Source organism: Microtus oregoni, unplaced genomic scaffold, assembly GCF_018167655.1.
Source record: "Microtus oregoni isolate MIOR12 unplaced genomic scaffold, Mior012 000022F_ref0000154, whole genome shotgun sequence".
Taxonomy (NCBI): domain Eukaryota; kingdom Metazoa; phylum Chordata; class Mammalia; order Rodentia; family Cricetidae; genus Microtus; species Microtus oregoni.
This window is the reverse complement of record NW_024543081.1, coordinates 7,830,785-7,849,914: the sequence shown is the minus strand read 5'-3', so window position 1 is coordinate 7,849,914 and position 19,130 is coordinate 7,830,785. Positions and strand designations below refer to the sequence as shown.

The following is a 19,130-nucleotide window of genomic DNA, read 5'->3' as shown; positions in this document are numbered from 1 at the left end:
GGTGTTGCCCACAGTAGGCTGGGCCTTCCTGCATCAATTAATAATCCAGACGCCCCCCACCTCAGACATGCCCACAGGCCAATCTGATCTAGACAATTCTTCAGTTGAGACTCCCTTCTCAGGTGGCTCTATGCTGTGTCAAGTAGACAAGTAAAGCAGCTAGGACAGACAAAGAAAAGTTTTTAAGGAAATAATAGAGATGATGTATTGGGAAGAGTTAATTATCCTAAAAGTTTTTCATCTGATAACAAAGCTTTAAAACACACAAAGCTTGCCAGATGGTGGTAGCTCACTCCTTTAATCCCAGCACTTGTGAGGCAGAGGCAGGCAGATCTCTGTGAGTTCTAGGCCCTCCTGGTCTACAGAGAGAATTCTAGGACAGCCAGGACTACACACAAAGAAACACTGTATTGAAAAACAACCCCCCCAAAAAAAGAAAGCAAAAATAAACAAAACAAAATAAACCACATAAAGCAAAGAATGATGTCACTGTAAGGAGAAATATCTAAGGACACAGTAGTCTTCAGATACATAAGACAGATACAGACACCAGCAAAGATAAAGAACATTGAACAACATTGCCAACCAACTTGATCTAACTGACATTTATGTGAAATACCTCCCACCACTAGCAGGGCATACAGTACTTGTTAAATTACTTAATTCACTAATACAAACCATGTTTTGGTTATACAACAATTCTCAATAAATTTAAAGAGATTCAAGTCATATAAAGTAAGTTCTCTGGCCATAATGGAATTAAATTAGAAATCAGTCGCATAAAACATGACTGGAAATCATCAAATATTTGGAAACTAAATGACAAACTAAACCAGTAAGGAAATACCAGAGGAAATTATGAGGTGCTTACACCAGATGAAAACTTAAAACAACATATTTAAGGCTTGTGGAATACCGCTTCAGCTTAGGTGGAAATTCATAGCACCAAAATGTATATTAGGGGAGAGAGAATGAACTTGAATAAGTGATCTTAATCTAGAATAAAGGTCTGGGAGGAATGGCTCAGTTGGTAAAGTACTGCCATTCAAACATGAGGATCTGAGTTCAAATCCCCAGCACCCACATAAGAAGTTGGGCATACGTTTTCTTGGAAGACTTTGTCTCTGACCTGCTCCGAGTGCTCCACATCTCTCTGTAGCATCAATAAAACACAGACAGCCAGTGATACTGAGTAATCATAACTCAGCTGAAGAAACAGACACGGCATATCCATTTCAAATTGAGGCCAACTGAGAGTGTGATTGCTGTAATCGGGAGCAGATCAAGAAGGAAGAGTCGGTTATCTTCCAGCTAAGTCATTCCTTTTCCCTTTTCTTTTTACCTTGTCCAGGTGGCATGCCTTTTCTTTCAAACTTTCCCCCACAAGGATAAATGATTCTATGATTATTTCTGTTTTATTTGTTATGAAAAAAAGGTGGGCATAGCAAAGGCACCTAGTGCTTGAAAGATGGGAACAAGTCAGTCAGTCTCTAGACCTTGTTAGCCACTCGATCTAGCCCACCAGTGAGCTCGAGATTCAGCAAGAGACCCAGTCTCAGTGCATAAGCTGGCTCATGAACCATAGTGAAGAAGGGGGTGATGGGTGGAAAGCTCACAAGGCCAGAGGTGGGAAGGGCTGAAGCCAGGGTCTTCTGGACATGACAGGACTACTATACTCATGAACTCCCAGCAGCCATGGTCGCCTATGCAGATCAAGCAGGCCAACATTCCAGCAAGGAGTGGAGAGAGGGTCTTGAGACCCCCCCCCAACTAATGAGCTAAAGGCAGTCAATGGCTTCTAGGGGAGGGAGAGTCAGTTTTCCTTAAGTGGCCCCTCGCAGGATGACCATGCTTCATTGGATGACCACACACCCAGGGGTATATGGACAACACAAACTGGAGCTAATGGATTATTAAATTAGAGGGAGGGAGAGAGGGAGGGAGGGAGGGAGGGAGGAAGGGAGGGAGGGAAAGAATAAAGAGAGGGATGGGGTGAATTTGGGAGGAATTAAATAGAGAAGTTAGGGTGGATATGATCAAAATATAGCATATGAAATTCTAGAATAGTTAAAAACACTTGTTAAAAAATTAGTGAAGCCACCTGACATCAACTTCTGGTCTCCGTGTTCACACTCTCTTGCACATCCAAATGCACAAACACACAACGATAAATTTTAAAAGAAGCTAGGAAAGGATAAATAAATCTGATATAAAGCAGAAAGAAAGAGGGATCAAAATGGAAACGGAGTTGTTAGAATACCAGGTGGAGAGAGAGGGAGAAAAAAAATCAATGAACAACTAAGCGTATTCTGTGGGAAGGTAAATAAAGCTGAGAAACCTCTAGCCAGGCTGATTGGAGGTTGGGAGAACAAGTCACCAACATCTGGCAGGAGTGGGGACATCACAAGTTCTACAGACATAAACTGGCAGTGAAGGAGTATTAGGAACACATTTGCATCAATAAATTGGGCAGCACAGATGAAAAGGACAAATTACTTGAACTACATGGCCTTTCAAAACCCATTTCCAGAAGAAATACATCACCCAAATAGCCCTAAGACTATAAAATAAAGATTATTTTTTTTTTTGTTAAGAGGCTTCGCTTAGAGAATTTCAAGATCAAATGACTCCACCAGAGGATTTGTTCAAATATCTCAGGAAGAAATAATGCTGGCTCTCTACGTCCTTTCAGAAAACTAAAGAGGAAGAAACAGTTCCCAGTTCATTCTGTGAATTCCGCATGAATCTAACAATAAAATTAGTAGACATAAAGCTAAAGATCAATGTCCCTGGTAAACATAGAAGCAAAAATTCTACTAAAAAAAGAACATGATAAAGATGATGATCTCAGCAATGCAAGGATGGCTGGACAGCTTTCAAAGCAACAACAAAAGATGAAACCCCATCTCAGGAGGATGCAGGACACTGTACAATCATCTCAATAGCCCCAGAAAAAGTATATAAAAAACAAAATAGTTTTTGCTTATAACTTAAAAACAATAACTGTTTCTTGACAAAGATGGAGAAAGGGAATTATTTGCAACACACGGTGCCATACTTGTGTGTTTGGTTACTATGTACATGAATATCAGTCTATACCTCACACCAGATAAACAAAGGTAACCCGGAACAGATCGTAGGTTTGAATACAAGGTCTAAAGCACTAGAACTTTAGAAGGATTCATGGGAGGAAAACCCTTTGACTTTGTATAAGCAAAGTCTTCAAAGCTCTGAAGGCAGCCACCTTGTCTATACAATAAATAAACAAAAATGGAGTTTCCCCAAACCAAGACTCGCCCTCCAAGATGGCACTAGGAGAATAGAGACACAAGCTGTGGCATAGGCGGGATCCTACGTAAAGCGTGTGCTTGGTAAAGGGTTATATCCATTATACAGAAAGGGCTTCAAACCTGGAGAACACAGATCTAAGCTTTAAAACTGGCAAAAGATTTGGATGACAACACCAAAGAAAACATATGTGTAGTAAATGATCTGTGAAAAACGGTCAGCATCTGCGGCCATCAGAGCCGTCACCTGGCACCTACATCTCATGCTCCCATCTTGGGGCCCTCGCAGTCTCAGTGTGGCACTGCATCCATAGAGAGTGTCCAGATTCAGAGAGCCCACCCCACCAACGCCAAACCAGGCCTTGCACACATTGCCAGTGGGAAGGGAAAACGATGCAAACACTTTGGAAAACAAGTTAGTGGTTTCTTTAGAAGCTCAACAAGGGCCTGGAGAGACGGCTCAAACACTGGCTGATCCTGCACAGGACCTGGGTTCGGTTCCCAGCACCTACAGTGCAGCTCACAGCTGCCTGTTAATCCAGTTCCAAGAGACCAGATACCCTCTTCTAACCTCCATAGACATCAGACATGTACACAGTGTATGTACATGCATGCAGGTCCTCATGCATACACATAAATATATACATAAATAAACCTTTTTTAAAAAAAACATTGAACAAATAAATACATACCACCATTCAGCATTCCCAGCCCTGGGTTCTTCAGGCAGGACAAAAGAAATACACATGTGTGGATTTTACCCTGGCTCCCAAATGCCCCTCACTGCTTTGTTTATAGAGGCAAGAGCATGGAAACCGCTCGAATGTCTATCAGCAGGTGAGTGGGTGGCCAGACAGGTTACCCATCCCATAGCTGTGACTTTGAAGCAAGGGACAAATGGACAAGTAATAGAGCCCAGCATCTCAAAAGGATGATGCCGAGTGAAAGGGCCAAACCATAGCTACCGTGATTTTTAGTGCACTGCTCTGTAGCAGCAGACTCTGGCAGGTGGGGATGCTGACGTGCTCGGTACGAAGATGTGGAGGACCTCTCAGGGGTGATGGATGTGCTGTCGGCTTGGTGACAATGCTGTCATATTTGTGTATGACATCACAGTCTGTAACCTTTGCACACTATCAATGTGTAGACTGTTACATGTCAGTGAACCTTCCTTTTCCTTAAGTTTTTTTTTTCCATTTTGGTTGTGTGCATGTGTATATGTTTGTGTTTGGTATGGGCCTGTGAGTGAAGTTGCCTAAGGAAGCCAGAGGCGTCAGCTCCCTGGGGGGCAGCTGGAGTTACAGGAGGTTCCGTTCTATCTGACGAGGATGCTGGGAATAAAACCCGAGTCCTCTGGAAGAGCAGCACATGCTCTTGCGCACTGGCCCATCTCTCCAGCCCCTGAAGCTTATTTTTGAAGTAAAAAGGGAGAAGATAGTTGGACATCAATATGGACTGGAACTGAGGCCTTGGCTGAGGGCTCAACTGAGACCCAGACTTAAGCGGCCCTAGGTAGTGACACCCTACAACGGGTCCATTGCTAAGTGAGTAGACAAATAGACGTGCATGACCACACTGCATTCAGCAGCGTGAGCCACTCCCTGAGAGTCAGGTGACCCCCAAGTCTTCACCAAAGTCTATCAAGGACACCAACACAGAATTATACCACTCAGTCATGTGTGGTGGCGCACACCTTCAATCCCAGCACTCAGAAAGCAGGGAAGGTGGATCTCTGTGAGTTTGAGGCCAGCTTGGTCTACATAGCAAGTTCTAGGCTAGCCATGGCTACATAGTGAGACCCTATTTCCCCAACACACACACACACACACAAAAAACCAGACAAATGAACACATAGAACTACACTACTCAATGGAACATGCACTATTGTGTGTGCATTGTGTGTGTGCATTCACATGCATCTTCATACACAGGAGTGGGTGCGGATGCCAGAGGTCAACCTCAGGGTCATTCCTCAGCTGCTCTTCATCCTGTTTTTTGAGACATGCACTCTCACTGACCTTGGGGGTCTCTAATTTGGCTAAGCTAGCCAGCCAGCAAGCACCAGGGACCCACCTGTCTCTACATCCCCAGTGCTGGGATTGCAAGCACACGCCACCACACACAAGCAACTCTTAAGTGGTTTCTGGGGCTCGAACTTGGTTTCTCGTGCTTGCAAGGCCAATATTTGCTAACTGAACCACCTCTCCAGTCTTTGTACTCTTGAGGTATACAAACCAGGAAGGAAAATGTAAGCGTGGACTGGGGGGTCCTGGTGGGGAATGACGTCGGCAACCTGGGTTTACTATAGTTCATGGGCTGTGACCCTTGGCAGGTTACTGAGATTCTCTGTACTTTATTTCCTTCTCTATAAAGTGAATTCAGTGACAGTGCCTGTCTCGCGGGGCCGGGCAAGGATAACAAGAGCTGATGGTATCTTAAATGTTAGGTACTTAGGACTCAGTGTGTGGCTCATGATAAGAACTCAGGAGTGTTCGCGCGGCTACCATCACCACCAATATAATTGGCCACATCTCTGATTTACAGCAGTGTTGTGTCTGACAGACACCAATGATGACTGCTTTATCAATGATAGGCTTAAACGTCTGTAAGCTGTCAAATAAACGCATCGAGCAGAGACATAGGAACTTAGCAGTCCACTCTAAGTTGAAGATCTAGAATAGGGTGCTGTTAGGTCCCGCCCATGAAAACCATTCACCAGAGAGAGGTGGGTACTAAATATTGGTGAAGAGGGCATTCTGGAATCTTGGAGAGAGTGAAAAGGGTGAGCAGGAGCTCTGCACTCTTCAGCTTTCTGAACCTGTGGTTCCCAGCCAGAAGTGTATCAACTTTTTTTTTTTTTTTGCTTCCTGTGGTTACTGTTGAGAAACTCAAGAGCTTTCTCATACTTGACCCCTTGCAAGTGATGTCATGTAAATGATGTCATATGTCTCTCCCACCTTCTGGAGAAGATCAACTGGTCCCCAGTGTGCTCTGGAACTTTCCAGCAACTAGCCTTACTGTGTATCTTTCCTCATCCTATCTGGACCCCTTTGGACCCTGGCATCTGTGAACTCATTCTGTACTTTGCAGGAAAACAGCACATCTGCCCACTAACTGAGCCAGTGTCCTCGTCAAGCCGGGGTACTTGTCCTAGGCTCTGCTCCAAATGCCTGTTGCAGCCATCTCCAGCTCTCTGGGGCAATCCCCAAATGTTGGGGGACAGGATGACAGCCTCATGAGGACATGTTGCTCCTGCTGCTATTCCATGAGTGCAGAGCCTACCCTACTGCCAAGGCAGTCCACATATAGCTCATGATGTCTGGAGCTCCTGCTTTTCAGAGGGTGACATCCAAACTCCTAAACATGGTAGGTCCTGAGACACCATGACAGGCTTCTCCTACATGCGCTGGGTCATCTCTTACCACTCCCCCAGCATGAGAAGTCATAAATGGTCACAAATCAGTCATGGCTTCTTCCATCCAAAGGTAGGGTTCATTGCTCCACCTTGGGTTGGGGTTGGCCTTGCAACTTAATCTGAAATACAGGAAATGGCTAGAGAGATGCTGTACAGCTTATGAGTGAGAGCTGGCCTATCCCAAGAGACCTCACCCTCTTGAGATGGTTCAGTCCTCGGAGGAAGCCCAAAACTCCCAGCCCTAGTGAAGATGGAAGACATGGTGGGCAGGGGCCAATCAGAAGTTAGAACCAATTGCTGGGCATGTGATTGAGGCCATGTTGAACCTACCAGCCATGAGTGAGTCTCCCAAGAGCTATGGCTCAATGATAGAGCCAATGACATAGCCTTTATCATCACCAGAAAACCTGCCTTGCCGGGCCCAGTTTTATTGGGAATGAAGTAGTAGTGCTTTTAAGCCATTATGTTTAGAGCAATTTGTTACCCAGTCACACGTAGCTGTTACAACTCTTGGCATAGCTTGTCTGGCATTCATTGGTTATATTTTCAGTAATGTCTTGGTCATGTAGGTGCACTGTTACCTCCTTCGTGAGGTGCCCTTTGCCCTTTTCTGTTGAGTTTCTGGTCATCTCTTAGGCTTGGTGTCTGGTGTTCCTGATCTCTGACCTGCCATGGTTCCCACACAGCACCTAGCATCTCCAACTGTTTACCGACATGTGCCTCTTCTGTACTAGTTGGGCAAATAAATGATTTGCTCTCTGACCCTTTTGCTGTTCTGTGAGTGGGACCCATAACTCCCATCCCATCTCGGTACTGGGAAAATTAAAATCATTTTTTATTGAGGACCTGACACAATGGGTTGCCTAATAAACGTTTGATTTTCCCTTGTCCTTCCTTTTCTGCCTACTCCCCACTCCTCATTCCAGGGCCCTGGCTCATGGGCCCCTTCAAACTGCGGTTTCTAGTGTTGAGCACAAGCGTTAGCTTCAGTGGCCATTTGGGTCTCGTGGAATTCATAAAATACGGTCTCTCTTCCCAAAGGGACCATCAGGTTAAGTCTAGAAGCAAAGAGTCCTCCTTTGGAGTCTTCGCTGATGGAGTCTTTGTGCCAACTGCCTGCGGCCCTTCCTCATTCTGGACTGCTGGCATCGCTCTGCGGCACAGTCCACTTTACACGTGGCAGGGCTATCGATCCGTGGCTTCTCTCACCTGGCTCCTCACCATCACAGCATGGTCCCCAGGGCTGTACGTTCTGTCTGTACAGGACTGGGGCCTCTGAGTGACAAAGACAAATGCTGTGTTAGTTGACTTTGGATTCTTAGGACACACTCCTGGTCCCGCTCACCTTAGATTGCATCAGACACAGAATGTGCCCAAGCTTGTGGCCTTTCTTTCATTATTTTAACATCACTATTCAGAGCGGTAAGATTGCATCGAAAACCATTTCAGAAAGTTAAAAGGGCACGATGGGTTTCAGTTAGAAGTCATAAGCCCCCATCGCATAGTGGGGACCTGTTCCTCAGCATCAGCTGGGAATATCCATTTATGCTGTCAAAGAAGGGCTGTGGAGACCCAAAGCTACTGTCTTATGCCACTTTGGACTTGCCATCCTGTTTCTCATGCCAAGTGTTGCTTGTGATCACAGAGTTTCAAGTTCATCCCTTCATCATTGTTGGGCAAGATTTAGGAATGGTGAGGAAATGATCGGGACTATGTAGGACTTGTTAAAATACGCCCCATGTTTCTTTACCATTGCTACGTGCTAACCTTGGCCTTGGGTTTCTTGTATGTCTTGTGGGCACTGTCTACACTGACCACTGGCAAGTTGATCTCTGTGTGGTTGGTAATAAGTAACCTATTTTGTTGAGCCCCTGGGTCATAGGTGAAGGTACACAGAGGGCGTCTGCGGCTTTTTGTTTGTTTATTCTGAAATGTTAGTTTAGGTCTTTGTCCAGCAGACTGAACCCAGAGACTTGTAAATATGGCTATATTATATAAAAGAAATCTGCAGAGTATGACTAGCTTGTGAACTAGACATGGTGAGGAGAAAGACTCCATCTGGGAGCCACTTGTGGCGTCAATGGTCCTTTGATTAGACTTCCTCATTGGCCTTTCAACCACTCCCTTAAGCCTAACCATGCTTCCTAGAGTAGTGAAAGGGTTAAATTGGTTTCTCTAGGTTTGCGGTGTTGAGCACTGGGAGGCGATGAGCTGAGGGTGTCCTGTGATACAGAAAACTAGGAAACCGCCGGGCAGTGGTGGCGCACGCCTTTAATCCCAGCACTCGGGAGGCAGAGGCAGGCGGATCTCTGTGAGTTCGAGACCAGCCTGGTCTACAAGAGCTAGTTCCAGGACAGGCTCCAAAACCACAGAGAAACCCTGTCTCGAAAAACCAAAAAAAGAAAAAGAAAACTAGGAAACCACTGGAGAAGGCATAGGGGGGAAGCCGGAGTCTGCGGGTGTCTGGATGCTTTCCTGACAAATGTCCCAGGTTCGCTTTTTCATCGAGGGATTCAACTGTTTCCGTAGCTGGGACAGTGTCGTGCTCCCTCCTATTTAATAAGTAATTCTAGAAGATATTTAGAAAGTGACTTGGCAATCCAAGAAACCTCTGTTAATAATACACAGGTTTGATGATGGTCAGGGACAGCAGGTGCCCCTGGGAAGCCCAGAGTGATTTTTCTATGTTACAAGGTCTTTCCTTGTGGCCTAGGTTAGCCTAGATCTCACAATCCTCCTGCCTCACGGGCTTCCAAGTAGCCAGGATTCCATGTGAAAGTCACTTGGCTGGTTTGGGGGCGGGGGAAGGTTGCTTTTTGTTTTTTGTGTTTGGTTGTTTGTAGACAGGGCCTCCACCATGCAACCCTGGCTGTCCTGAAACTCACTCTGTAGACCAGGCTGGTCTCAAACTCACAGAGATACGCCTGCCTCTACCTTCCAAGTTGTGGGATTAAAGGTGTGTGCCACCACGTCCGGTTCCTTTGCAGGCAGATGAACTTCTGGACTCTCCCCTGGCACACTCTGTCACAGAACATATCCAAAGTTCAGCATTTGCAGTTCTGAGGGAAAAGTCAGACGACTCTCCCGTCCCTTTGCCTCTTCGTGTTTACTGTCTGCTGGGTGCTAGTCCTCGCCCCAAAGCCAGGGAGTGTGCTGAACCAGTCTGGCCAACTCCTTTGCTTTCAACTGAGGGGTTGATCCCTGTTTCCCACAGCTCTCGCTCGGTGACTGGGGAACTTCTCTGTTCATTTTTCTATTTTCCCCCATTTCTCATAAAATTACAGTCCCTGTGGTTATACTTCCCTCTGAAAACTGCTGGCGATATATCCAGTGCACAATCCCCTTGGCTTTTGTTCTCCGTATCCGCTGCTCAGATGATGTCCTTGGAGGCCCTTTCCGACTGACACCCGTAGCAGCTGCTCATTCAGAGGAGCCCCACCTGGCACAGGTGACGGCATGATCACTTGTTCTGGGCCGAGCAGTAGACATGGCTTTTTGAACACCTGCTCCATGGCAGAGATTGCTTTGGACCTAAGCATGTAAAAATCAGACAAATGCACCCCTTGCTCTATCAAGACATGCAATCTCGTAGGAGAGACAGATGTAAGAAGTTACACAACCCTATGCAAACAGGGCCCAGGTGTGGTGGGCTTTAGAGGAGAATGAGCTGAGCCCCACTTGGCTTCACACAGTAAGTACTCATTGTGAGATTAGCAAGTCGGGTTAGCCTAACCATCTAATGTCCTAGAGGGGCAACATGCAAGATGCTTCAGCATCAAAGGTTGCCGATGGATAATACCCAAGTTCTCATATGCTTTGTCTTGTCCTAACATGAAACTGTGCGTCTGTTTCTTTTGTTTCCTTTTTATTGAATGTTCTAGAGTTTTCAAATAGTTAACTTCCTAATTCCCAATGGAATATTTTTGTTACTTAATTCAAATATTAACCACGCACACACACACACATACACACCCACCAGAAAAAATAAAAGGTCCCAGCAGTGGTTACTGCTGAGATAGGGGATTGTTTCTCATTTTTCTATCCTTCTGGGACATCTGGGGCACAGGGCACAGCCACTGGCTGCCCTGGCTGCTCTTCTTAGTGATCCGTCAATGGTAGTGAACTGTGGGTATTGGACACAGTCAGTGATAGGACTGTCCGGATGTTTTTGCTCCTAATCAGAGTAAGCGAGGATGCCAGGGTATGCTGGGATCCTCCGGGTGAGCATGTTGGGGTGTGCCCATGTGACCTCTGTTATCTATCTGGGGGACTCATTGAAAAGGAAAGGCTTTTATCTGCCCTGCTTGGAGTCAAGAAGGACCTATGTGTTGTGTGCGGTGCCAGGCCTAGCGGCCAGAGTTCACATCAGGATTGCCCCACTCATGAAGAGGTATTATCCCAGCTATCTCATGAAAGGAAAGACCAGCGTTTCTCTAGATAAACTCAGTTACTCTTTAAAAGCCACCAATGAGTCAAATCACACGATTCCCAAACGCTGGCACTCCCTGAAGGTCATGACAAGGAAACCAGCTCATGGCCTTAGCCCAGTGCTCCTGGTGTGTGGGAATAAAGGCTGCTGTCGGTGACAGGGATGGCAAAAGGAGAGGACACAGCCCTTCCCTAGTACAGACTTTGCCCTGTTCTGGCCTTTTCATGGGGATGAACTTTATGTCTGACCTCATGATTGTGGCTTTTGAACATTTTGTTCATGATGAAAAATAACTTATGTAATGCTTATCATTCCGCTATCTGGCTTGCCAACTGGAGAATTACTGCTTTCAATACAATACAAAATAAAGTGTGTCTACAGGCTGGGGTGGTAGCTCAGTGGTGGGCTCTGCTCAGCATGCAGGAGGCCCTGGATTCCATCCCCTACGCCGCTGCTCCAAATAAAAAAGTAGGCACCAATTTATGGAATAGCATACACAGACAGAAAAAAGAAGACCATCTTTAGCCTACAATGCTTAAGATTGTGTGTATGTGTCTGTGTATGTGGTGTGTGTGTGTGTCCTTGTGTGTGGTATGTGTGTTTCTGTGTGTGTGGTGTGTGTGCGTGTATGTGTGGGGTGTGTGTGGAGTGTGTGGTGTGTCTGTGTGTGTGGTGTGTATGGTGTGTGTGTGTGTGTGGTGTGCTTGTGGTGTGTGTATGTGTGGTTGATGTATATGTGTGTGTGGTGTGTGTGTGTGTGTTTAGGTTACTATTAGTTGTCTTCCTGACATTGTTCTCTACCTTGTCTTTTGAGACAGTCTCATTCAACTTGGAAGGCAGCTTTTTGATTAGTGTGCCAGGGAGCCCCAGGAATCCTCCTGCCTCTGCCTATTCAGTCCTGGGACTGTAGGTGCACACTGCCATGCCTGGCTTTGTCTGTCAGAGACAGGGAGTGAACCCAGGGCCTCAACCCTGACAGCAAACACTTTACCAGCGGAGCCATCTCCCCAGCCCCATGATGACGATTCTTTACTGTTTCCCCCGGTCTATAATGATTATCTGTGATAACTTGTCAGGGCTCCAAGCCTGAGATGTGAATTTTCACAAAAAAATATAGTTCTACCCATTTTTCGTTCCTTGAGGAAACCCAAACACCCCTTTCTCTTTGCGCTTGAGAAGTCTGTTGACATTTGGCAAGTGGGAGAGTGCGGAGCTGCCAGTGCACATGTGTTCGTTCAGTGCTCTGGGAGTTGGAAGTGCTCTTCAGAAGACACGGGCTCTCTGTGGTCACAGCACGGCAGGAGCTGCTTCACTTGGAGCCCACAGCCTGGCTAGTCCGCAGCAACTCTGGCCTTCTCTGCAACGTGAGCTGTGGTGTTCTCCGTGAGGCTTGCTCTGGGACTACTTCTAGATGGAAAAACAGGTCAGGAAGCTGAATGTCGTCTAGTCAGTCTGGCTGGGTGCTTGGTGACCTGTCAGGCTTAGGTGGGCTGGAAGTCGGGCCTACTGAAGGCAGCAGTGGGCGGTCCCAGCAAAGCTGCCCGGTGAAATAGCAAAGCCAAGAGGCCTAGTGTGCTCTATTTCCATGGGCTGGACTGACACACTGAGGGATTGGACTTTGACCTGGAGATCACAGGAAGTCATTGGAGATTATGGAGAGTGTGCTTATCATAGGGGCACTGATTTTTGCTTGCAGGTAAGTGGAGTTTGGAGTTGCCTGGGACTCACTTAAAACTCCACGAAGCACTTGGTAGTGTGTAGTTTTTCTAATACTATCTACAGTTGACTGCCCTTCACGTCTACAGAAGGACACCCGAGAGTGAATAACACACAACACTCTTGCTGACTGCACCAGCCTTCCTTCCTGGTGCCCCTTAACCAAGCCCGGTGGCCTCCCTGCTGATCCTAGAATGTGCTGGCCTGTACCAGCACTTGGTACTGGAACATTCTTTGTACTGGAACATTCTTCTCCAGAACAGCGCATCCTTCTGAGGCTTCTGGGTCTGAGGCATCTGTGCTTTACCTGTCCCTGCTCGTGTCTCTCACCCCCACCAAACATCCCATTCAGTTGGCCTCTACCCGTGTCCCCATTGGAAGGCTTGTTTCAGGGAACATGAATTGTGTTTTTGTCCATGACTGGAAAGCTGAGCTCATGTGTAGTGAACAGTCAGTAAGCAATGAAGGGTTGTCCTCTGTGTACAGTTTGACTCTTTCTATATTTGTTGTTTGGAGATTTTAATATATATATATATATATTTTTTTTTTTTTTGAGAATTTAGCCTGGGTCTATATGTGTGCACCAAACATGTTGCCTGTTGCCCATGAAGGTCTGAGTTCCCTGGAACCACAGTTACAGGTGTCTGTGAGCTGCCATGTGGGTGCTGGAAATCAAACCCAGATCCTCTGCAAAAGCAGCAAGTGCTCTCAGCTGCTGAGCCATCTTTCCAGACCCCGTTTAGAGAACGCATCACTGTGATTTCAAGTGTCAAGGGTGGAGAGTCAATGCTGCCACTGCTGAGATTTGAACTTAGGCAGCCCTTCGAGGATAAGTGGTGTTCGTTTCAGAGCAGAAAGGGAATGCTCTTCTGACTATTTTTGTCCCACAGGTTGACGCTCTGTGGCCTGCCTGGCCACTTCCAGCCAACATGGTGGACACAGAGAGCCCCATCTGTCCTCTCTCTCCACTTGAGACGGATGACCTGGAGAGTCCCTTATCAGAAGAATTCTTACAAGAAATGGGAAACATTCAAGAGATTTCTCAGTCCTTTGGGGAAGAGAGTTCTGGAAGCTTTAGTTTCACAGACTACCAATATTTAGGAAGCTGTCCAGGCTCTGAGAGCTCTGTCATCACAGGTAAGTGCTGCTTTCTGGAAAGATCTTCCTAGATGTGTATTTTCCTCAGAGTATTTAAGACTTTTAAAAAGAATCTCTGTCTCTCCGTCTGTCTGTCTTCTCTCTGAAACCATCATTACAATCAAAGTAATGACTGCACCCATCAGAGTCAGCTTGGTGCTTCCCCTGCAATGCCCTCCTTCCTCTCTACCGCATGACTTCTGATATGTTTTCTAGCTCTGTAGGCTTTTACGTGTGTGTTGTGTCGGCTAATGTGTGTTTCCTGCAACTTTCTCTAAATGCATGACTCTTCCTAGACATCCTTCTACACTCCCTGAGATCCGTTGATGACGCCTCTGTGTGGTGGTTGTGTACCCATTCTTCCCTCGGTGCTGTGCACTGCCCGACATGACATTCTTTCTGTTTCCATGTGTCTGCCTGTGAACACTGGAGCTGTGGACAGTTCCCAGCTCCCGCATTTAGAACCACTGTGATACATCCAGGCAAGGCTTTGTCCAGACACCTGTATTCTTCTCTTGGGTAAATACATAGGAAGGGCTGAGCTAGCAGGGCAGGTGTGTGTGTGTGTGTGTGTGTGTGTGTGTATGTGTGTGTGTGTGTGTGTGTTTAGGAGATGCCAAAACGCTTTCCAAAGTGCTGTCCCCACCATCAGTGTGGGAGTTCAGCTCCTCGCGGGCTCATCTGTGGAAGGTGACCACTCTTTGACGCCTTAGCCATCCTTGCAGGAGAGCCACAATGCTCCGTGGGGGTCGTTTTAGTTTGCTCATCTCTGGTGTTGCATCTTCTTGTGTGATGATTTGTCCTGTAACTGTTTTGGTAGAGTTTCTGGTGAAATTGTTTGCCCACTTTGTACTTGGGTTGTGTATTTTCTTATACTGATAATAGAAATTTTATATGTATTCTGGATGCAAGGACTTCCTCAGGTAAATAAATGGTCTACAAATACTTCCTCCCAGCCTGAAGTTTGTCCTTTTCTTTAGCTGTGTCATTCAATGAAAACCAGTTCCTAACTGACAAAGTCCAGCATATCAGTGTCCTTCTTTTGGTGACCATGCGTCTTGTGTCATATTTAAGAGGTCTTTGCTTGGACATTTTCGAGATGTTTTAGGTTTTACGTTGAAGTCCTATATTCATCGACTTAATTTTTACATACAGATCAAAGTTTCTTCTCACTTTCTCTTTCGTTCGCGGTTGTCTGGGCATAGCTCACTGACAAGAACACACCATTGTCTGTGTGCCTCTGAAATCAGTGGACATTGTAGGTCTGTATCTAGGCTTTTGCTCAGCTCCATCCATTTCTTTCATTGGATGCCAATCCCATGGTGCTGGCATCTCCTGAGAACTCACACAGACATCTGCTCTATGCTCTATGTTCCAGTCCTTCCACTCCTATGTATTCATCCAAGAGAAGAATGCAGATACCTGGGTAGAGCCTTGTGCAACTGTTCACAGTAGATCTCTGTGCAATTGCCCGGAGCCCCCCAGATAAGTTCTCTGGTCTAGTTGTGTGTGTGTGTGTGTGTGTGTGTGTGTGTGCGCACACGCGCGCGCGATTATATACACTTGAGTGCACGTACTTGTGGCGGTCAGAGGCATTGTATTCCCCTGGCGTTGGAATTGGATATAGATGTAAGCAATCTGAAATATATGCTGGGAACCAGACTCAGGTCCTCTGGAAGAACAGTGTTCTTACCCACTGAGCTATTTCCTAGCCCTAATTACTCGAGTCAGTCAAGGCAGCTGAGTTTTTTCATTAGAGTTATGTGTGTAGTCAGTTTGAGGAGAATTGACATCTTCCTGATCTGAGTTTTCCTGTTGATCTCTGACAGTCGTGTTTCTCATATCTGGGTCCTCTTCAGGTTCTTTGCCCATGTGTTATTTAGTCTCATGTGTAGGCTTTTCACATATTGTGTCAGATTTATATGGAAGCATTTTATACTTTTAACCTGATTATAAATGAGTGGTATTGATTATTTTGTATTTAAAGTTCTGGTTATTCGGTGCTACATATATATATATATATATGTGTGTGTGTGTGTGTGTGTGTGTGTGTGTGTGTGTGTAATCATTTTTGAATGTTAATTTTTAAACTTAATTAGTTCCAGTGACTTTTTAAATATAGGTTCTTTAAGTTATTCTTGTAAATAATGATATCATCTGCCATGGAGGCAGCTTTGCTTCCTCCTTTTCAAAATGGGTCTCTTTAATTTCCTTTTTCCACATTGTTACACTGGTTAGAACTTCCAGCACGATGTTAGGTGGGAACGGTGATGCCTCTTCTTAGTACTGGTCATGAGAAAACCACCTAGTCTTTGCCGTAGAGTGTGCTGGCTACCGTTTCTTTTACATGCCCGCTAACAGCATTCCTATTGGGCTGCTGGAGTTACCTTCTTGTCCCAGCTTGCTGTGAACTTTTATTAGGCACTGGTGTTAGGTTTGGGAAAATTATTTTTATGTGCTAGGACGATGATCAAAAAGCTTCCTTTTAGTTTGTTTGTATATATATATATGCATTCAAGATAAGATTTCTCTGTGTAGCCCTGGATGTACTGAAGCTCATTCTGTAGACCAGGCTGGCACTAAACTCACAGAGACCTGCCTGCCTCTGCCTCCCGAGTGCTGGGACTAAAGGTGTGCACCACCACCACCCAGCCCCTTGGAGTTTATTTATACAGTGAATTGCATATGTTGACAGTTAAACTAACCTTGCGTTCCAGTGGGAAAATGTTAATTTGTCCTAATGTCTCATACTCTTGGTAAACAGTTTAATTGTCTAATATTCTATTAAGGGGATGCTAGTTTTTATTTCTGAAATATCCTTGTCTGACTTTGGTCTTAGATTGATTCTTGCCTTGTGAAATGAGGAAATGTTCTTTCCTTTTTGGTTTCCTGGAAGTTTTCCTGGAGAATTGTGATGTGGGATTCCCCTCTGTATGTTATGAATATGTTTACCATTGGTTAATAAAGAAGCTGCTTCAGCCTATATCAGGGAAGAATATAGCTAGGCTGTGAGAGGGAGAGGGAGAGAGAGGGAGAGGGAGAGGGAGAGAGAGAGAGAGAGAGAGAGAGAGAGAAGAGTAGATGGAGTCAGAGAGATGCCACGTAGTTGCCGAAGAAGAACCACTGCTGGAACCTTTCCTGTAAGTCACAGCCCCGTGGCAATACACAGATTAATAGAAATTGTTTGGTTTAAGATGTAGGAGTTAGTTAATAAGAACCCTGAGCTAAAAGGCCAAACAGTGTTGTAATTAATATAGTTTCTGTGTGATTGTTTGGGTCAGGGCAGCCAGGAAATGAACAAGCAGTCTCTGTCTACGGAATTGATACTTGGATTTCCTTGAATGCTTTGTTGATTTCATCGATGAAGTCATCTGGGCCTGAAGATTTCTTAACAGCTTCGCTCTTCCTTCCCATAGCTAATGCTGTTGTGTACATCTCTCTCTCTCTCTCTCTCTCTCTCTCTCTCTCTCTCTCTCTCTCTCGTGTGTTTGTGTGTATGTGTTTCATTGTGGATAGTTCCTATTGCTGTGTTTTCCACTTTGCCAATCTTTTCTTTTGCAACGTCTAGTCTCCTTGGTTTATTGTCCACAGCAGATATTATAGTTTTCATAACCAGCACCAGGATCTATTTTTTGAACCTTCATTTTTATCCAACACACACAGTCTTCCGTCTTGCTTTTTAGGGTATGGTCAGAATAACTTTTTAATGTCTTGGAAGCAAATTCTATCATCTGTGTCACTTCTGGGTCTCTTTCATTCATTTCTCTTCTCATCGCGAGCCAAGATTTCTGCTTGTATGCCTTGTAATTTTTTAATTGAGTGGCACACACTGTGAGCTCTGTTGTGTGGTAGAGTTTGCATTCCAATAAGCATGCCCAGGCTTTGTTCAGAGATGCAGTTAAGTGACTGTGAAATGTTTGATCCTTTAGGATCTTGCTTCTAGCTTTGTTAGATGGAACCATATAGCTTCTACTCTAGAGGCGACTTCCTCACTGCCAAAGCAGTAAGTACACTCCAGGTGCTGGTCCTGATGTCCCACACAGTCGGGAGTATCCACTGTGCGGGGTGAGAACAGGAATGAATGTTCCTGGCCCTGCCAGGGCAGTTCCCTGGGATCAGCTGCTAGGATGTCTTTTTATAGTTGGTTTGTTATGATTTGTTTTCCTTCCTTCCCTTCCTTCCTTCCTTCCTTCCTTCCTTTCTTCCTTCCTTCCATCCTTCCTTTCCTTCCTTCCTTCCTTCCTTCCTTCCATCCTTCCTTTCCTTCCTTCCTTCCTTCCTTCCTTCCATCCTTCCTTTCCTTCCTTCCTTCCTTCCTTTCCTTCCTTCCTTCCTCCTTCCTTCCTTTCTTCCCTTCTCTGTGTGTAGGAACATATGTGTACATGTGTGGTGTGTCTGTGGAAGACAGAGGACAACCTCCATGTGTTAATTCTCTTCCTTCCACTGTGAGCTCCTGGGATGGAAAGCAGGATGTCAGGCTTAATTAATCTGACTACTTCCAATTCTTAGCAATTAAGCATGAAACTACTGGGGGCCAGGGAAATGGTTTCATAGGTAAAAGTGTTTGCCATGTAAGCATAAGGACCTGACTTCAAAACCTAAAAACATATGTTTGAAAAAAATAGAAGAAGCCAAATATAGTAGGCTGGGTCCACAATCCCCATACTGCATGGAGAAAAAGGTGGACAGATACAAGAGCCTCCCCGGAAGCTCACAAGCTAAGCCAGCTACCTGGTGTACAAAGAGGTAAACAACAGGAGAGAGACCCTGCCTCAAAGTGGAAGGTGATAGCTGACACCAAGTTGTCCCCTGACCTTCATATGCATGCCATAGCACGCCATGGCATGCACATCAAACACATCCTACATACGCTTTTTTTTAAAGATGCTATCATTGATTTTTGTGTGGACCTGTTCCCAAGGCAGGTGGGTGAGTAACCAGAGATGCAATTGTTCTCACCTATGACTGTTTTGCTTTAAAACCAGCTGTCCCTGTCGTTCTATGAGTGCACTGGCCATGAGTGACAGCAGTCACTCTACAACCCTGCCGGTGCTTCTGCTGTCAGTTTCAAAGACATTTCATTTAATGGGTGTTCAGTGACGGTCACTGTGGTTTTAACTCACAGCCCGCTCATGACAGTGGCACA

General features: G+C 45.5%; 1 protein-coding gene across 3 annotated transcripts in view; it reads left to right on the top strand.

Annotated features, from left to right (window-relative positions):
- The window catches only part of Ppara (peroxisome proliferator activated receptor alpha), a 66,504-nt gene that overhangs the window by 29,695 nt on the left and 17,679 nt on the right, over positions 1-19,130 (top strand). For all 3 annotated transcript variants that reach the window (XM_041671920.1, XM_041671919.1, XM_041671921.1), the window contains exon 3: positions 13,738-13,984. In XM_041671920.1, the coding sequence (XP_041527854.1) occupies positions 13,777-13,984 (208 nt within the window). In that variant the 5' untranslated portion in view covers positions 13,738-13,776. The remainder of the gene's footprint in view (positions 1-13,737; positions 13,985-19,130) is intronic.